Source organism: Melanostigma gelatinosum (assembly GCF_949748355.1).
Source record: "Melanostigma gelatinosum genome assembly, chromosome: 14".
NCBI lineage: Eukaryota > Metazoa > Chordata > Actinopteri > Perciformes > Zoarcidae > Melanostigma > Melanostigma gelatinosum.
In genome coordinates, this window is record NC_136647.1 from 10,386,314 (window position 1) to 10,407,464 (window position 21,151).

At 43.7% G+C, this 21,151-nt stretch overlaps 1 protein-coding gene across 1 annotated transcript in view; it reads right to left on the reverse strand.

The window, feature by feature from the left end:
• The window catches only part of LOC306788414 (cell adhesion molecule 2-like), a 189,018-nt gene extending 168,449 nt beyond the window's left edge, over positions 1–20,569 (reverse strand). Inside the window, exon 1 of the mRNA XM_079283948.1 lies at positions 20,291–20,569. Within this exon, the coding sequence (XP_079140074.1) occupies positions 20,291–20,351 (61 nt within the window). The 5' untranslated portion in view covers positions 20,352–20,569. The remainder of the gene's footprint in view (positions 1–20,290) is intronic.
• Positions 20,570–21,151: the final 582 nt, after the last annotated feature.

A 21,151-nucleotide genomic window follows, 5' to 3' on the forward strand; every position in this document is an offset into this window, starting at 1 on the left:
AAACGAGAGTGTCGGAAAGCTGATCGCAGGTGGCGAAAAACTAATCTCCAGGTTCACTGTGACATTTATAAAGAGAGACTTCGCAAATATAATTTGGAACTTAGAAATGCAAGGCAGTCATTCTTCTCTGACATCATAACCAAAAACAAGAACAATACACGCGCCTTATTTGCTACCGTCGACAGGCTAACAAACCCTCCAGTGTCGGTAGCTGCTGAACTCCAATCCACCTGGGCATGCAATCAATTTGCCTCCTTTTTTCCGTCTGGGACCGGTCTACTATCTGTTCCCAGAGTCAGAACTAAACATGGAGAAGCAGCGTTCACTTTTTCTGCTCCACATATCTGGAACAAAGTCCCAGAAAGCTGCAGGTCTGCTGAGACACTCAGCTCATTTAAATCAAGATTGAAGACCTTTCTGTTTGATGCTGCCTTTAATTGAACCGCATTCAATTCATATATTAATCAATTTCCTGCATTTCTGCATTTTACTACTGCATTTTATTTCTTGCACTGTTTTTTAATGTTTTAATAAATGTTCTTAATTGTTTTTAAATCTCCTTTTCTTTTGCCTTGTGTTTTGATGCTTTTAATGGTTTTATGTGAAGCACTTTGAATTACCTTGTTGTTGAAATGTGCTATACAAATAAACTTGCCTTGCCTTGACTTATGAGTTTTCTTTCATTAGAGTGGCTTTTTAATTACTGTTCTCTCCGTCTTTATAGTCTTGTTTTTTTTCTCACTCTTTTTATCAAAGTACTTATTTGATAGTTTTATAAGTTGGACCAGTGGCTATGTGGTAGACAGATTAATAGCACAGTAATGTCATTAAAATGGTAATGGGTAGACTTGGGCGAAATGCTGAAAACAATAATACTCGACTTGATTAATGACACTCTAAAGCATGAGCATGCACAATGAATGTGTACACACAGCAACAACACGCAACCAAACTACCATTGTCATTTTACTTTGATAAAAACAGCTTTAAGAAATTGTATTTGTTGGTGAATATACACAAAGACAATAACATTTCCACTCCCGCTCTACCTCCTGAGACATTCGTCCAAAGAAAACAGGTTGTTAATTAACATGTGAAACTTCTCAATATCCCAGAAATCCAGCTTTACTTAAGGAAGAGACTAAGAGAGGTATAATCCATGTACACACACACACACACACACACACACACACAGTGAAACAAACCAACACAACTGGCCTGCAAATGGCATTATTCTGTGTTTTGTGGACGTTATTTAAATGAAATCTGGAGCTGTCTGTCTGCTATGAGCAAGTCATGATTTCCAACCACAAAGACACAGAGTTGGTGAAGAAAATAAGAATAAGGAGTTGGGAGAGGTTTTTGAAAATGGCCTCTTTTGGTTTTCCACATTAGTTCACTGGTAGAAACTCTGAAAGCTTTGGAAGCCTTGACAAATAGGCTGGGGGATGGATTTTACTTTTACTGAACCTCTTGCAGAGATCCTAAACCATAAAAGTCACCTCATGTGATGTTTACATATGTGGCAATGCGCTTGCTTGATCCACAACACTCCTGGTAACACCTCAAAGTTCCTGGAAAGGGAAAGGTTCAGTATCTCCTCGTGAGCACGGCCAAACGGGGTTGCATCAATTGTATTCGGAACATGCCACCACTAATAGAAACACCTAAACCTGTGAACTCCGCACAGCAGGGCTTGTTAAGTGTCCATAACAATGGCTGTAGAGAATTGTAAAGAAGGAGCTGTATGAAAGCAACAGCCGACACACAATGCTCCTTCTTTCCACATAACAAGGGCCATGTGTGAGCGTCTTCATGATTCGCTGTGACTGTGTGTCCGTGCCTTCATAGTTGCCGGTGGGAAGCAGTTGGCAAACGGTCAAATAATGACCAGCGGTGGTGACACAAACGAAGAGTATTTGAGGGTTTGAATTCAATGTTCGTTTCAGCCTCCCAGCATGAAAACAAATCCGCAGAACCAGGCTGAACGGCTCTGCACTAGATACAGCACCACACCCTGTGGGCTAAGCCCGCACACACGCCGATGTGCCCGTACTCTCTCACACACATTTGGGATGAGTATGCATGGATGGTGCTTTGTGTCATTCCATTTACTGACTGATCAAAACGTGTCGGGGGACTTTACACAATACATGTATTTCAAAAGGCAACTGAAAATGAAGTCAAATATGCTCAAACATACATTTTGCATGCATGCATGCATGCACACAAACACACACCTCTGGGCCAGCCTCCAGGAGGTAGTTGAGGCCTCTCAGCCAGAGCGGCGTCAGGGGAACCTGCTCTCTGATCATTTAATAGGCCTGGCCCCTAATAGACGGCGCTCGCTTCGTCAGCCTGTCAGGGGGCCAAAGCTGACCCTGCAGAGCCATTATGGCTCTCGCTGGCTGCATGCTGAGAGGCCGAGGGAAAAACAGCAAATCCAGAGCGTCAAAACGTCCGTCTCTGTCACTGCTGGTCATTATTTAACCATTCACCACCAGTTTCCACATCACCAAGACACATACGCAACACCCGCAGCCACACAAATCACAGAGCAAAAGATAAATCCATTAGATTTCTGCTAGTGCTGCAACATATATTTACACATCTTGTGTAACAGTAGGTTTTCATTGATTGGAGACGCAGACACATATACAAACATAAACAAAGACATAACACAAATCCCGTGAGCTGGCATTCTGTTACTTTGCACTATGCTGTGCCGTGGGCTAGCAGTCATGCCGCATTTGAGGCAAAACTAAAATAGAATGTGACTGAAAGAAAGCCGCACAATGTCAGCTTCCAAACCACCACTGTGCCTGTAGCAAGGCAGAATGACAGCATGTCTGAGCGCTTGCACTCAAAAACACACACAGACACACACACACGCACAAACCCACGCACGGAAAAAGAATTGTGGGAACAGAGAGAAGAGCGCAACATCAGCAAACACACCTCAGCATGCCATACAGGTTACACATGACCTTGGATAAAGGTGTGCGTGTGTGTGTGTGTGTGTGTGTGTGTGTGTGTGTGTGTGAGAGCCACACTGATTACATCTCACCTGCATGCGACTGAGACACTGACATGGAGTGAGATCAGAGATACAGTTGATGTGCGTGTTCGGTTGTGTGTGTGAGAAAAGTCTCTCATGTAAAGCGGGATGCTTGGCGACTGGTTCATCATTCAGCGGAGGGAATATCCATCGAGCTTCAGACTCAAATGATTCTAAATCAACAGTAATGGTCTGCTTCCATGTAAGCACCTGCTGTGTGACAGGCTGCTGTCAGCACCAGGAAGCAACATGCACAAGGCTAAAAGCCGGGTCACCTCAGAGTCAAAGCTAACATGCGTCTACTTGTTGTACCGCTTTCATATCTGCTTAAGTAATCGCTTATGACGTTATTGCGTGTCTGCATCATGTCACGTTAGTGAGCAGAAGGGGGAGTACGAGAGAAGACAGGCAGTGAGCAGTGCCGGAAAACAAAATCAGCTTCCTGTCCTTCCAGAAGTAAATCATGGCATTTTGAGAGAGGATGGGGAGATTATTATTATTAAGGCTACATCATAATTAAACCATTATCTCGAAATTGAAATGGTCTAATGTGTATTGAAAATAAAAATGTGTATGTATATGAACTTTAATGATATAATAATAAAAGATTTAAAAAAAGCTGCAGGGCGTGTTACTATTTCCATCTCCTTCAGAACGCATGTGAATATGTCATCAAATTGACATTCATTTAGAGTTATAACGTAGATCTATACGGCTGAATCAGGTATTGGCAGTGCACGCTTTCTGCTGAGAAATGTATGGAAAAGCAAACGCGGTGCAGCTTTCAAAAGCGTCGCCAAGACACACTGGACCAAAGCAGACGCCATAAAAAACCCAAACCCATCCAAATGACAATCGGACATACGGGCTGTTCATCTCCTGCTTTGCTAGATCAACACAGATTGGGACTAATGTATCACCATAATCCTCACAACACTGAATCCAAACTGCTGCCTCATCCAACAGCAAAATGATCTCTCTGCGGCATGTGGGAAATTGTCACACTTTGATTTTCACTAACTGAGTCAGGTTTGTCTGGGCACGGTTCGTCAACAGTAAAGAAGCTCAGAGCAACCTGCTCTGAATATAAAATCATACTCATTGAGTTTTACTGTTAATGCCTCCCTGCTACAGATGGTTTATGCAGGAAAATACAAGGGGGGGGGGGGGGGGGAGATTTGAGGGAAAAGGTGCTGAACGATGCCGTGGGTGGATTCATTACAGTGAACTGCAGAAGCAAGTTTCTAATGAATGCTGATGTGCGTTTTTGTGTGCGTATGCTGATGTGTAGGTGTGTGAGTGTGCATGCGCGATAACTGAGGAGCAGGGGGACACTTAGGGCCACTACATAATAACTAGGTTTCTATGGGGCAGCAAGCACAGCACACACACACACACACACACACACACACACATTGAAAGGGGCCCCTCGTTACTCATGCATGACCAGGCCATAATGCACTTCTGCGCTTTCACTCACCGTTGGCAGGACAACAGAATTACTGAGAAAAGCATTTGGGGAAAGCAGGATTTGCCAAGACTGTGGGAACAGCCAGATTCCTTCTTACGCCACAAAAGATGGTGAAAGAGCAACTCAACACTCCCCTTCCCGAATAAATACATTTGGAGCAGTGAAAGTATTATCCTTTATTGTATCACCTTCTGTCTCAAGGCCTTATGCAGCAGTGAGACTTTTTTTTTTTCGCTTGGATTGCATGCAAATCAGAAACAAATGTTGAAATTATAACACTCGGGAAAAATAAAGCTGCAATTTTTAGTGTGAAACGAAGATGTGTGAGACGAATAATGCAAAATTGTTGCACCTGCAAGTCCTAAACTTTGAGCAGTTTATAAACGCTTGTGTGTGTGTGTGTGTGTGTGTGTGTGTGTGTGTGTGTGTGTGTGTGTGTGTGTGTGTGTGTGTGTGTGTGTGTGTGTGTGTGTGTGTGTGTTGGGGTGTGCGCGTGTATGCACGCCAGTATCCAACTCTGGCTGAGCATTGATCGATCTGGCTCCCTACAAAGAAGATGTGAGCAGACAACTAATGGAAGAGCTAGCCTCAATTAGCCCACCGACTGATGGGAAATATGATTTAATTTAGTTGCCGCAACAGACACTGTAAACAAGTCATGTTTCCCCTCCGGGAGACTGAGCAAAAATAACACACACACACACACAGACAGAGCGAGAGAGACAAATTCAGACGCGTGCGAGATTCCTTGCAGCTGTTCAGAAGCTTACAATATGTGATCAGTGTCCGTTGTGAAACTTTTATGCCGTCTCATTATGTTAAATGTGTCTACTTCACCTGTGGCACGGAGTCCAATGAGGCACACAATAGTGCCACTGTTAATTTAATGGCGTCGTTTGTCAGCCTGATACAATTGAAAGAGGAAAATGGCGAGACCTCTTTTATTTTAGTTCACCTCACTTTGGTTCTTGCTAACACATCTTCCCGATTTAATGAACACAAGTTAGAAAGAAAACTATGCAGAGCCTGTGACCAAGCCTTGTTAAAAAGGGCTTTAAGAGTTGGATTATTTTGTGTATAATCAGCGTTGTACCATTAAGTAGCATTTACAGTTTAATACCTAGGGCTGGGTTTTACTTTAAAGTTTTAAAGTTAAAAGCCAAGTGATACCTTGCTTTTGGTACCAAGCAATGTTTGAACATTTCATTGACTGTATAAACGGCCTTTTCTCTCTTATAAATTAAATTAATAGAAATACTTTTGTCTACAAAGTGGCGTTTCATTTTCATTTAAATCAAGCTTAATTGATTATCTATCTATAAATAGATTTTTTTTTCATCGGAAAAAGCAGCTAGGACTGTGTGCTTTACCACCTGGACAGTCAAATATGTACATAACATACTGAGAACTCAGCGGACAAAAAGAACGCGGTCCACTTTTCAACAGGAAATGTGCATTTATGTCTGTGAAACACGTTGCTGCTCGTTTTGATGCGTTACACCAATAAGCTTTATTATCATCAATCACACACGCTGTTTTTAGATGAAACATTCATTGCACAACATGAGACTAATAGCCAACAATTGAGCGTTAAGTAATTACAATTACACAGATAAATGTATTTGTTGTCAAATCTAAGTGCCAATCAGCTCTTTGACCTGGCAACAGCCAGGCGTTTCCCATCATGCCCTGGGTCATGCAGTCGGTGGAGAGCAACTGTGGAGCCTGGCTCGAAAGTTTTTAGAGCCACGTTCACCACGTGTGCATGACGTCAGAGCAAAGCGGACACAAATCTAACCGGCACGCATTGCGTGCGGCGATCGCCGGTGATCGATTCTGTGCAGGATTGGCTCATCTCGAACGAGCCTATTGGCCGGATCATGCGACAGGCCGAGAGGTCACTGGCCTTAGCTGACATCTGGCTGTGTTCTGAACAAATTACATTTCTCCACACCCGCTCCGCAGCCCTCAGATTGGGATACGACTCCAGGTCACGTTCAACACGCTCCTCAGAAAATCCTATACCTAGTCAAACCCATTAACCATTCAACTACAGGAATAGGTTGCGTCCGAAAGACGCAACCACAATTTCTTTCACCACCGCCGATGTCTTGACACCATTCGGGGGAATTCATATGCTATCCACCAAACATTATACAGGGCAAGACACAGACATGCTCAGGTCTGAAATGATCTCTGACAGACGCCGCATATTAACTGTCTTTTGATGCACATAACCTTTGTGCAGCTGCATTGCCCCAGCAGTGATATTAAACTGAAAGTCTCACGTCATCCAGAGATAGACAGTCAGAGAGAGAGAGAACGAGAGTGTAAAGGACACGGAGAATGAAAGGAAAAGAACGCAGCTTGCTGGTGTAACAGATTCATCAGTACAGCCTGGGTGCATTCTGATGGAAACAGAGCACTGTACGCATCCTTCTGAAAAGAGGAAATTATGTGTCATGGTCTATAAAGCACCCACCTTCTATATTTTCAGAGACAGTGTCCTTGTGGCCTAGATCATTGCAGAACCCTCCGTTATGATGACAAAGCTCCTTTTAAGACATTTAGTCTCTCTGCCGTAGCTGCCTGCAGAAGATCAAGCTACTTTAGGGATAGATTTTACCCAAAATTCCATTCACGCTCATTTGACCAGCACAAAGAGCAACAATAGAACTGGAGCAACGTAACGACATGGCAGACCTTCACAACCGATTGGGACATTTTTGCCTCACTCGTGCCTATTTCATGTTTTGAAGACTTGCTGAGGACATGACTACTTCATAGGGGGGGAGGAGGTGCAATAAGTGTGAGACAGTAATGATCAATTCATGTTGATGTTAGGGCTTGCTGGGATTAGAATTGTCAGCATGCACCATGACACTGATGGTGATTGCCCAAAATATATTTCAGAACATTAGCTGCACAGTAGATCTGCCTTTGTTACAGATCACTAGAAGACTGTCACATTTAAAAGTGTGGTCCAGAGCTGCAGGTTCTTTGGCAGTCAATGTGAAAAATGCAAAAAAAGACATCATCGGGAGTTGTAACAACAAAATGAAAAGGATCAGGAGAAATTGAAAGAGTCAATTTAATCGGGCAAGATGGGAGAAAAATCCACTGTTCATTTGCATCTTTACTTTTTATTTGGCACGAGACTAAAATATTGTCAAACTGAGTTTTTGACTCTTGGTGACTATCCAGCCCTCTCGTAAGATTCGAGTGCGTTTCTCCTTTCCCCCCCGGCCAAACATCCCTTTCAACGCTTTCTTATTCAAACCCCAACAAGCACAGAAGCATCTGTAACCTCTACAGTAACCATGTATCTATCACAAAAGCCTAAATATCTTCTCCTAGTAACCTCACAGCAGACAATTCATGTGGGTACATCGGCAACTCCAACTGGTCGTTTCTGTCCAGATGTTGCATCTAACAGCTATTTATCTTATGGATGAATTACTACTGTGCCTCGCTCTCTTGCTCAGAATATACAGTAGCTATTAACATATCCAATTATACAGCATGTGCCTCAGTATCTGAATACCAAGTTATTGTAGTGACAGCCAAGATTAAGTGGCGATATATTTGACCAAATTGAATACAAGAGAATCAAATTCAGAGAATATACCACCGTATCCGGCTCAGTTAACTTCAGAAGTCCAGCAAAGCAAACTTCACTTACTCACTACCTTGGGGCGGCTCCAGTGAAACTTTTTTTTTGAATGTATGACAAGGACATCAACATAACTTTCTCCAAACTTCACTGCCTCTGTAATTTGGTCACAGGATCTACATTTCCATTGGTATGCAGTTTCTGCTGTACCGCAAAACTCAGTGGTGCTTGTTAAAGCACTTTTCATATCTATGCAAGTGCAATGAATGGTGTCTGACAAGGGCGCTTGTCTGCCAATTGGAGTATACTCATGAAGGAAGCACCCTGCAGGATGAAAGCCCCCAGGTGACGCTGGCGAGTGAGGTGTCGGGGGGGTAAGAGAGAAATGAAACATCCAGATAAGGAAAGAGAGAGCGTGGAGGAGTGCAAGGAGAGACATAAAGATAAAGGAGCAAAAAAAACAACATATAAACCAACTATTTTATTACATTCACTGAGATGCTTCTCAAAGAGCAAAAAATGAAATGGACCCTATAAAACATGCCTCTTCATTGTCACTGTGTTTCTCTGTGATTGTGCCTGCATACATAATACACGGTTCAAAATCGTGCATACTCGTCAGATTCGTCCGATAGTGTGTGGGTGAGTTTGTGTGTTCTGTGCACAATATTGTCACGGCTCATTTCCTGAATATCTCACGCATGGCTGCTGTTCATTTTTTGCCTCGGCTTTTCTTTCTTTTTTTTTGCCACTGCGCTCTCTTTAATCTATTTCTATTTTTTTGGAATTCTCCGGGTTAATCTGTCTCTGCTCCAGTTCCTGTCAGTATGGCGGAGAAGCCGATGTGATAGAGGAATTCCTCTATTCTCCCCCATTGATCCTGTTGGCATCACAACCTCCTAATTTTTGTCATTCCCCTCACCCTCAACACATTTATGACGCACGCAGGCACACACACAAGGTCTTGCTGTTACCCTCATCCCTGTCTCATCTCATCTCGTCCCAGTGAGGCTTTACGGGATCGTCGGCACAGCAGTGGCCTGTAACATGTTACTCGGGATCCCAGCCGAGCCACGGGCTCAACATGTACTCGCATAACATCCCGGAACAACCCTTTCCTGCTTTCTCTTTCCTGTCATCTCTTCTACCAACGGTGGTCTCCTTTGAATGTCAAGTGCCCATTGGATATCAGGAGCACTGCTGGGACTTCAGGGATTATGCTGTTAGTTTTTCTAATCAAGCTTGAAAGGGATGAAAGCCCTGCAAGCAGTTCAAGCCGCATTTCTGTTTGGTATAGCGGCATACTTTAAAAGGCCTAATTTGATACAAATTAGCAAATAAATGTCTAGTTAGTTGCTTCACAAGTACATGCAGTCTGGTTTTTCTTGATTTATTCTTAATGTATAGACGTAATGCACCGTAATGTCAGTGATTTTGCTTCATTTAAAGTGGGAAAGAGTCATTGATTTAAATGGCATATATCTATGGGAGGGACGGACATGCTTATGCAGTCATATCTCTTTGTGGACTTAATGAACCCAAATGTTTTGGAATCAACATATTCCATCACTCCAACCGCACGGCAGAACCATGTGTTTATGAGAGAGCAGAGCAAGACTGCAATTCATCAATTTCATGATTATCCTTCACTGATCAATTTAATTCAAGTAGATCTGCCCTATGTGGGGCATGAAAAGACATCGAGACTAGTTCAGGCCTTGATGTCATGAAAATATATCAAAACTACAGTTTTTCATGAGAGATTGTAGATAAGAAAAACCTTGTCATCACTATATATTTGCAATGTGGATACGAGCATGAAATGGTGTAAATTTACTGCTGATAGACAATTTCAAATTATGGTCAAATTATGTATTTAAACATGTGCAAATATGAGCACTACTCGCCGTATAGCAGGGTATCGCATTGTACTTCCACAGTGTGTGAATATGGAAATCCATAGCAAACAGGAAATCTCAGCCATATTGTATTCTGCGCAGTTTACACACTGCACCTTTCTTAGAATCCAATTTAGCTTATTCTTAATAAATGCCATCAGATTCGTCAGAAACTCAAAATGTGACTCTGACGTTACCTGAGCTCCGTGATCATAATGCCTATGAGGTGAAAGGTGGCTCCGGGATTATGTCATGTGAAGGTCACCTCCTCTCAAACAGGCTGGGGCTAGGACCAGCTGTATCGAACTACTGTAACTACTACAGTCCAAAGGTCAGGATTAGGGTGACGCGTGTATTACGACAAGGGCTTAGGATCAGCGCTGAGTCCTGGAGAGTAGTCTACCATTCACCCGCTCAGTGAAACTGTGGTGAACACCGTCTCATTATTGCTGCCGCGCGGGGAGATTTTGGGCCGATCTTTTCAGTAATAGCTTGTGTCTGCAGCTCTGTAAGTGCGTGTGTATACCTTTGTTAGTGTGAGTGTGTGCGTACGTGTGTGTGTGTGTGTAGAAGCGGGCGTTGGCAGGTGACCACTGGTGTGAGGATTTGAGCGTCAGCTGTTATAATTTAATATTTGCTGCGCTGATATCGCCATTTACCATTTCGCTGTCCCCTCTCCTCCACTTCCATCTCAACTACAGACTAGCATGGTAATGTTGCACTGAGGGGGCTTCTCAGAGGATGAGCAGAGATTAGCATTTGCTGGTCCATTTGAACTGGATACACATATTGCAACAGTAGCATGTCGGCAAACTAGTCTGGGATTGTAGCCGTAGCATGAATTTGCGAAGGGAGATAAGGAAACAGTGAGAGAAGGAAATATACAGTTGAAGCTTCAGAAAGGCAATGTTAGAAAATACCGTCTGTCTCTTAGATCAAGATAATCCAAAAATATATATATATCAAAAGGAAATGACTTAACTCAGCTGCATAAATGGGTTCAATAGTGATTGTTTCATAAGTCGTTTACTTGGAATTCATAACTTTAATAGTTTTCCCTTTGTATTCTACATTCCCTTTAGTTCACTTTCTGCAAAGACAGCCTCTTGACTCCTGTTATCTAGATGTGAAAGAGCCAGACGACATACACAATGCTACCAGGAGCAGTGACACATTTTCTAAAAGGAAACTTATGTTGACAAATTCTCCAGCGGGGGAAAAAAAAAAAGCTGCTTTTACTGAAATGTCAAACAATCTAAAAATAAATGACTGTTGCCAAATGCTGGAACATACAGCCAGGCTCCAACTGAAATCCAATCCATCAAAACCAAATCCAGCTGTGCTAAATGCACTACCCAGGTGGGCTATAGATTTACATTTAAAACTGTAAATCGCCATGGCGGTTAGGCTTTGACTGGCGGTGTAAGAGTTAAGAAGCACAGACATGAAGCACCCAGCAGGCGGACCGACGAGGCCGTACTACAATTGTCTCGAAGCAAACAAGCATAATCTAAAATGTTTATGTTAAGCACATGAATGCACAACTGCTTATGGAATCACTCACGAGTCGCTAATGAGTCTTACTGGATTCTAACTACGTGAGGAGTTCGACTCACTTCAGCCAGTGGAAGCTTTTGACTTGTGGGTAAAGGAGAGTGATGGACTGAGTAATTGAGTGCACACTGAGACACGCACTAATGAGGAAGATAAAGGGGGAATTGAGCAAACTGTGTTTCCCATTTCTAATGATAAGAGATGAGGAGAAACAGAGAGGGAGTGCAGGAAAGGCAGACCAGTCTGTTTTTCGGAAGAATGCATCTGCTGTATGTCTGACTTGTCTCGTCGTTGTTGGCGGTTTTTTGCTAAGCACAATGCTCGCTCTACCCAACCGGAGCAAAGTGAGAGAACAGCAAATAGCTTTAAGATAGGCGGTGAAATTACCCGTAATTGGGGGCCATTTAAAAACATAATAACTTCTTTGTTTCCTCAGCAGGAGGTTCAGAGCTGGGGACGCGTTTTGATTAGAAGTGGAGATGAGTTAGCTATAAAACTACTGAGCCAACACTTAGCCAGATTCATGCAGCGTGTGTGTGTGTGTGTGTGTGTGTGTGTGTGTGTGTGTGTGTGTGTGTGTGTGTGTGTGTGTGTGTGTGTGTGTGTGTGTGTGTGTGTGTGTGTGTGTGTGTGTGTGTAAAATCCGTCTGCCAAAATGCAAAAGAATAAAAAAAAAAGAATAATTCTGGAGGCGGTAGGATTATTCAAGTCCAGTGACAGTCCAACAGGGACAACTAGGAAATATCACACACACTGACATGCAGAAGCAGCGGGAACAAGCAAACAGGCTTGTAAAATCTCAAACCATCAATGCTAAACACCAACTTACCAAAATTCAAATGGAGCATGAAAATATGTATTAAAATCCAGCTGGAAACATGCCACGGCATCTTTAACAAAGATGTGTACGCGGTGGCAAATTGTCACCGTTCCACTGAGTGGGATAGTGGAAGTGAGCTCAGGGGTGTGTGCCACTTAGAGTGGGGGGAATAATGTTGTGTAGCATATAATGGATTCGCAATGTGGCAAACAGAGACAGATGGTGGAGGCTATGTGTTTGCTAGCTTGGACACACACACACAGACACAATGTGTGTGGAGAAGAAATCCCCAAGGCACATTATGTATGCTGCCGCTCGCTCACCCAAGCCAAGGGTCTCAGTTCATTTGGTTTTTAACTGTTATAAATTGTCTCACTTGCCTCCATCTTCCCTCCCCTCTACCACAGGCCTGGAGCAATCTCGACACAGAAAGCGGCCAAGACTCCAAACTTAGAACTAATGTAGGATTTTGAAATTATCCTCAGAAACCGGATCCATACACAGACAAGGCATCATGCAGTATGACAGAGGAATGGAGACATATGGAGGAGTAGAGTTGCAAGGACACTGTCATGATGAATAGAGTACGTCTTTATATGAATGTAGGCTACTTCAACGCCTGTATGTATGCAGAACAAGAAGGAACCATGATGAGAGCACCAAAGAAACCTCTTCTGAAAGCCCACTTCACATGTCAGTCAGTTTTAACCCTAACCACTGAGGTTATGGTCAAAGCTTTCATTGTATTGTGCTCGGGGTGTGTGAGTGTGTGCGTCTGCTAACAGAGGTGTAAGTGTGAAGCCTTTTCAATTGGATGATATTTCACACCTGCAGTTTTAATTCCAGGCTTTACACATAATATGCATTCTCTCTACTTCACACGGAAACGCACACAGAAACCTGTGCCACCCACACACGGAAATCCTCCGTTTGCTCCCATCTGAAGCCCTATTGTTCTGAACATTACCACTCGCCTGAGATATAAGAACTGAAACAACACGGCAGTAAAAAACTGCTTGGGTTTTTTTACGGCGTGCACCAACCACAGTGGAGGAACAAGCTCAATTTAAGACAACATCAGAGGCTGTTAACTGCGTAATTTCACGACATTTAAAGTGTTTAGAAAGGGCTCATGCAAAAGAGTGTCTAATAGCTTTCAAAAACTGAATTAAGATGTGGGGAGGACCCTCAAGCTGATGATTAGACATGGAACAAGAAAGTGACTTCTGGCGATAATATGAATACAAAAACCTACACACTCAAGTGTGCACGCACACACACACACACACACACACACACACACAAACAGAGGCACACACAGAAAGTCAATTAACATGAACATGTGTCTTTGGGGAATTATATTTCAATTAGCTTTAGCTACTTCTAGGCTTCCTTTGAGACCGCGATGCTAGAAACAAGTGCACAGATCTGCATTTGTGGATGCAGTAAAGCCGGCTTTTCAATTAGTATCACGACATAATTCCATATTTATTGTTTAAGTACAAGTTAAGCGATTAAGCACTAAATGAATGTTTTGCACGTTATTAAAGGACTGTGACGTTAAAAAAGACTTACGCGGGTATAGCTGTCGCAGCTGCATTTCGAGGCCAATTTAAAACAAAATGGAATGACAAATTAACAAGTATGAGTATCCATTAGAAATGTGTAACAGCACTGTCATTAAAGAGGAATGCAACTCATTTTAGGGATTACTTCATGGAATAGCAGTGGTGATTTAGTGACTGGGGGAGCACCTGTGGGATTTTCTGTGATTATAGGTTCATTTCCTGTACATGAACTGACTGGACTTTCCCTTTAATGAACCTTGGGCTATATAGAAATCATGCTTTTTTTCTGCAGTGTCAGAAGAGAAGAGATTTGTTGGTCTGTTCCTATCTCGTCGTGAATTTACCCTTCCTGAAAACCTTGATTTGACAGAAAAAAAAAGAAAAAAAAATGCATTTGTGTGTGGACACAGAGGAAGCAGAGTCTGGATGATAAAAATGGCAGCAGTGCAGTAAAAAAAAAAAGCTACATTGTTTTTAAGCTTCGTGGTGTTTACTCCATCAAACGCAGTCCCTGAAAACAAAACACGTCTGTTGTTTCCTCACTGTTGCCTTCATACTGCACATGTATATGTGCGCCAGTGTGAGTTTATGGTGCGCACGTATGGCGCGAGGACGATACTGTACACAATATGCTGTCTTTGCTTTGGCTGCATACATTTCTGTCAAGAGCAGAAACAAGAGTCCCCAAACAGTATCGGAGTTGGGGCAGAAGAGCTGAGGGACTATAGGCAGAGTCGCGGCTGTTCATATCTTTATCTCGGTTGAAGAAAAATGATTACTGTAACATGTACTGACAAATCTCCAGACTCTGGCCCTCGGGGAATCGTATGAAAAGAAGCTGTCAGATGAAAGGGCACACGACACAAAAAGAACATTGTCGAGGCTAAAAGCTGTTCGGAGGATCTGTAGAGCACTGAAAGTGCATGTTAAATCAACTCACTTCATTTGTTTGCTTATTTGCAAGTCTGCCGACAGTACGTATGCATGTGTGAGACAAAGAGAGGCAGTAAATATTGTGTTGTTGTTGTCTTGGGTTGTCCTGTTTTCTTCATCTTGAACCTTCCTTTAGCTTCTCCTGGTTTGAGTGAAAGATTATAAACACCCTCTGTTCGGGGGAGTTTTAATCCAAAAGGTGATTGTGTTTGTGTGTCTTCATTCCAGAGTGTTTGAGATTAGTGACACATGGCTTGTCAAAGACTGGAGACTTCCGATTAGCCACTCTCTAATCCTTCGGAATTCAATGCTAATACAGACATCACGTATGCACGCACGCGTACACACACACAGGCCGAGGCGCTCGCACTCAATAACACACTCTGTGGCTTTCCCAATGTGTGTGCTTGTGCGGAACTCGTGTGGCTAGATTATATCTGATCGCTGGAGTCTGACTCAAACAAAAGAAACCCAAAACATCAGGGACGTTTGCTTGTCAATCAAGAAGTTGAAACAAAAATAAGAATCCCTAAATTTCTCCACGAAAATGATGCACCATATTAAATCAGTGCCATAGTTCACAGCGTAGGGTAAACTCGCCATACATAAAAGGCAACACCAGTGCAACCTCCAGCATTCTTTTTGAACTGGAAGGGTATTTTAATATCACCACAAAAGTCTCACATCGATAACTGCACATCAGTTCATATTCTGTCTAGAATACATGAATAGCTACGGGTTAACCTTGAAGAAAAGCCCCCATCAGCGGATATGTTAGCTGATTTTGCACACTTCTTTCACCTACTGGGAGGTCTATTTGGGGTGCAAACGTAGCAGCCAAATCCACCTGTGGACTCGTACCCTCCCCGTTCTCCATGGGAGGCTGTATTTCATCTCTCCCTTCTCTCGCTTCGGGCTGGCTTTTAAAAATTCCACTGAGCCTAAGAAACATAAGAAACGCAGCCTTGATGCCAAAATAAAAAAAATCTAAATTTACTCTGCATTGATTCTCTGCAAAAAAAAATGTTAATTTGCGGATTACAAACCTGTTGGTGACATCTTCTGCCTCTGCAACCAGGAAGCTACCTCACTGCGTCACCAAAATAGGATTCCAGAAGATAATACCCGTCGCTCTGGCTAAAATAATATACTATTGATTAGAATTACTGTCATTTAAATGTGACGTTGTTGCAACCACTCGTGATGGTGCGTCATTGCCATCACACAGCCAATTTACCAGGATCAGTAGAGCTCTGTACTGCAGCATTCAGTAAGGTGAGTAACTGCTCCGGTAGTGCATGTGTGGGCCGACACAATGAAAAGACCTGGAGACCTGCAAGTTATGAAACCTCAGCAGCTGTGTTCCCAGAGAAGCTGAATCTGTGGGGATATTCAGCAATAAGGACATACAAGAGTTTATAGGGCTCAGATTTGGAAGATGTTTTCGGAGTAGGCCTATGATTAGATTAGATTACTGGAGCTTAAAAGATCAGTTCATTTACTGCTGTTCTTTTCTCTTTTTAAGGGGGATATTTGCTTGGTAAAATCTTTCTTACCTTTCCATACCTAACGCTACTGGACTGGTACCGTGAAACAGTGACGCCTGATCTGTCTGGCAGCTGCATCATTCAGTTTGGGGCGCATCCTATTTTGCAGACTCGTAAAAAAAAAAAGAAAAAAAAAAGCCTCGGCGATTTCCACAGGCTGCTTTGGGAGCAGCGCTGCGCACGGCGTAATACATTTGCATGAAGCTTTCCAACTTTTCACTCCTACGTGGTGTCTTGCTAGGTTCCGTTTTTTTGCCACTTGTGAATCTCTACCATCTGCGAATACATGTGTATTACAGCTTAACAATTACTGGCCGCCTGCCTCCTCCTCCTGCCTCATTTCATCCCTATGTCTAAACACGCTGAAACAGCGTCTGTATTTAACTCGACATGGCTGCACAATCCGGAGCAAAAACCTGCGCCAAATATGTGCACCAATATGAGAAAGAGTTGGAGCAGGTGGCAGGTTCACTGGAAGTGTCTCTCGAGCCGTTCTGCAGAGGCACATTTCTGCTTTGCCACGGAAAAACCTGTGAGCTCTGAATCCGTCCACGTTCCCCTCCAGCCTCCTCCTCCTTTCTGTTTTAACTTTTTAACACCTGGACAAACAAAAGACTGTCTTTGATCATGGGAAATCCCTTGGCACAGGAGCAATGAGTCCACAGCGGCGCCAGCTCTGTGTGTCTGTGTGTGTGTGTGTGTGTGTGATGCTCATTGAGCCAGGGCTGCTCTACTGAGGATTCTCAGCATTGAAGCTTCATGGCATCGGTTTAAGATACAGCGCACCGCTCATGTTCTACCTGTCAAAGCGTGTCTGTGAAAATGAAGACGTTCGCAAAAATGCACAGAAGTGGGAGGGTGAGCGCAAGTGAGCGAGGAAAGAGAGAACATCTCGTGTAATCAGCGGCTCTACAAACACACACAAACACACACACACACACACAAGGCCGCTTGTTATCAGAAGCTTTCCCACGCTGCTGTGGTACAAAGCTCCCACACCAGGATGGGAGGATGCAGCGAGGGAGGAATGGACGGAAGTACAGAGGGATGGAGGGTCAGCCTTCAGCAGCTTAGACTCACTGCGGGGATAAACACATCCCTCAGCGGGGGTTTGTGTTTAGGCGTGCGAGATCAGAGTTCAAAACAGACAGACTACCAGGAAACCGACAGAGCGGTCGGAGACGAGCCAACAGCAAACAGCCAGTGCACATATCACAGACTTTAGCTGGGGAGATTGAACATTCCTCCTCCAAACCTCTCCTCCCGCATCACTCGTACAGTAACTCTCTCTTTTCTAGAACATCTCCCGCTTTCTCCATCGCTCTCTTGCCTCCCATATCCCCCCCGCTCAGCCCCGGGCTCTTACGTAAGAGGCACATTTGCATAACAGGCGTCTTTTTCTCTGGCTCCGGCATGGGCACATGAGACACACTGGATAATATGTTAACAACTCGGGCTGTTGGTAAACAACAACCTCCATCGCAGCGCTTATATACGCCGCGCAGGTCTAGTCTAGTGACAGAGATGCAGTGTGTCTGGATCTCTTGATGCCAGCTGGCATATGAGAGAGAGAGAGAGAGAGAGAGAGAGAGAGAGAGAGAGAGAGAGAGAGAGAGAGAGAGAGAGAGAGAGAGAGAGAGAGAGAGAGAGAGAGAGAGAGAGAGAGAGAGAGAGAGAGACTGATGTGAGGGTGTGATGAGCCACGTCTTTGCTGAGGCCTCTTCAGACGTAAGCTAAACAAACGTGACACACATTTGCTGGGATATTATGCAAACACACGCCCAAAACACACACACTCATAATGAGTGTGCCACCCTTATGAGAATAAAGAGCAAAATAAGGGCCCTGTTAGGTCAATAAATGAGGTGGTGCAAGCTGTAAGATATAGCAGATACCCTAAGATACCCCATTACATATCAATTCATTCAGTCAAGAACAGCCTAATCATGTCTGGTTACTGAGGAAGAACTGCTCTCTCTCTCGCTCTATGCATACACACACACACACAACCACTTCAAAGAGGCAACAACAAATGATCAAGGGAATCAAGCACAAATGATCTCTCATTTGGGATTTCTCATTTACTCGTGTGGGTAAAAACAAACAGCAGTTAAAGTCAACACTTTCATTTTGATGAATCTGTTCTGATATATTAAATGCATCTTGATTTGATTCGAGTGGGATGAAGTGGACTTTATATGACAAACCTGAAGCTCAGCGTGGCATATGTGGCCCTGCTGTTAGACTGACAGTTGTTTTGGAGCAGTCCTGCCACTGTTCAACACAGCCTGAATGTAGCTGTCCAGAAATTCAAAACATCTCACATAAATTAATGTAATTTTACTTCCCTTTGCTCGCCAAAAGATCGGACTTCCATCCAGTACCCAACACTGTATTTAAGTGTGCTTTGTGGTAAGAAATGACCACATAGAATACCACTGGGTCGTACAGATTTGTAAAAAAGTGGAACTATTCTGAAAGCATAAACTATTCCACAGAGCGTCTGAACTGCACCCTCAAAATAGGAGCCTGATATGAAGACGTTCTCCAATGATTCCAAGTTGATGTATCATAAATCGTACTCATAATAACCACAGAACTATAACTTTCCTTTTACTGCATTTCCCCCGATACTACTTAGTTGTTACGCACACATGTATCTGTTCAAGACACTCAGAGAACAAGCATAGAAAACGCTTATTTTTATTTGAATTGATGTTATTTCACGGTCATTTGGCGATTTTAGTTCCACTTTAATGCATATGCCTACAATACATTGAACTGTCTCACAAACAGGCCGCCCAACTCACTGTGGCTTGACCCCCAATGGCACCTTAATCTGGTGTTTACAGTCGAGTCCTCTGTGGGGAGCTGTTTATCATAATTATGACAAATAGTCTCCAAATCACAATAATATTCTCATTGATTGATCCAAATTGAGTTCAGCCGTGGCCCAAATTGATTCTCATCTTATAACGTGAACACATATCCCTGGTGCAGTGTTGTGAACATCGGCAATATGAGGATTAATCTGAGAGGAAGATGAAAACCAGCTATCATACCGGAAATTCAAACATTCAGAATTGAAGTGGCGAACGTTCCAATCAGTTCACACAACTCATTTTACGGTTATTGGCAGTAACCTTCCGTTTAAAACCGCCATGCAGACAGAAGAAACGGAAGTCAAACATTCCTAAAAGAAAACAACAACAACAGAAATGTGGAATCAAAATGCTCTGCGTGGCTGCGGTCAGCTCCATCAAACTGCCCGGTGCGTAAAACGGTGCCAGCGTCTCTCTGTGACTCATCCAAGTGCTGCAAGTCAAAAACAACCGCCGGGTTGGTTACTTCATGTTGAGGTGTGTCTTCCTAGCGGGATCATTTTTCATATTTTCTCATTGCCACTCACGCACAGGACAGAATTGCAGACGCAGGAGACGCATCAGTCTGTCGTGTACAATTATGAAAATAATTATTCCTGACATTAACATCCAAGACATCCCGAATGTTACTGGACAAGCTCTTTCTCTCTCTCTCTCTCCCTCCTCTAGCTGTCTCACACAGCACGCACGTTTGCATACGCACGCACATTCAACGCACGTCCACACGCGTGCAGGCACAGACACGCATGAACCCTGCAAGAGAGGGAGAGAGAGAGAGGAAGAGAGAGAGAGAGCTCCGCACCTTTCAGCCAGGACCCTCGTGTGACCGCGCGTCCTGCTGCCCCTCTACCCTGCCCTGTTGTTGGCCTGTAACTTACGCGCGTGGCCTGAAGACAAACACACAGAAAACACAAGCGCATGTGCGCACCACTCGCCCCAGACTCACCTTTCAGAAGAATCCCATAAATAGTGTAGAGGGTGAAAATCAAATGACTCTTGAGATTCATCCTGTCTTCGTTGTTTCTTGCCTTTCCGCGCTAACTTCTCCTCGCGTCTCCCCGCTGGACCTCGAAGCGGACCGGACGGCTTTGTGTCGGCTATCCAGGTGGACTTGGGACGTGCGTCTTTTGTGCGTCTCTGGGAAAACGTGGTTTGACACAACCGACTTCACGACCCCGAAAGCCTGTGGCGCTTGTGGAAACGTTTCTCACTCTTCAAAAAAGCAACGCGCCGGGATGTAACAGCGGTAACGCGTGGGCTCAGTTTGTGAATAACAGCGGTGTAAAAAAAACCAGGGGCTGAGAGCACTGGTCATCCGGTAACAGAGGAGATGCTTGCCGCTGCCGTACTACTGACTGCCCCGCTCTCGGTCTGCTGTGGCGCACAATCCACAGCGCAGGGAGCACGAGTGGATTGTTTGAGTCCCGCCCACACCGCTTTTGACGGACATGAAAGGTGAACCAATCGCGAAGGCCCGAGGCTCACCGACGTGGGGGCGTGGAGGGGGTGGGGGCTTTAGCGACTGAGCCACGCTGCAAAAAATATCAATTTCAACTAGTTTGTAGACTCGCTGAGTGTTTAAAAGTCTGACCAGTGGCGGCTGGTGGAAAATGTTCTAGGTAGGGCCATCCTATCAATTTCAGCAAACATCCCAGTATGATTTAATGCAACAAAAATGTAAGTATCAAACACGCATTATTACTTTGCAGTTCAATATTTAACATTTATTCCAACACGAAAACAATCAGTAAATAACACTTATATAATATAATATAACATGTTCATTTATTGAGATGCCCCTATGGAC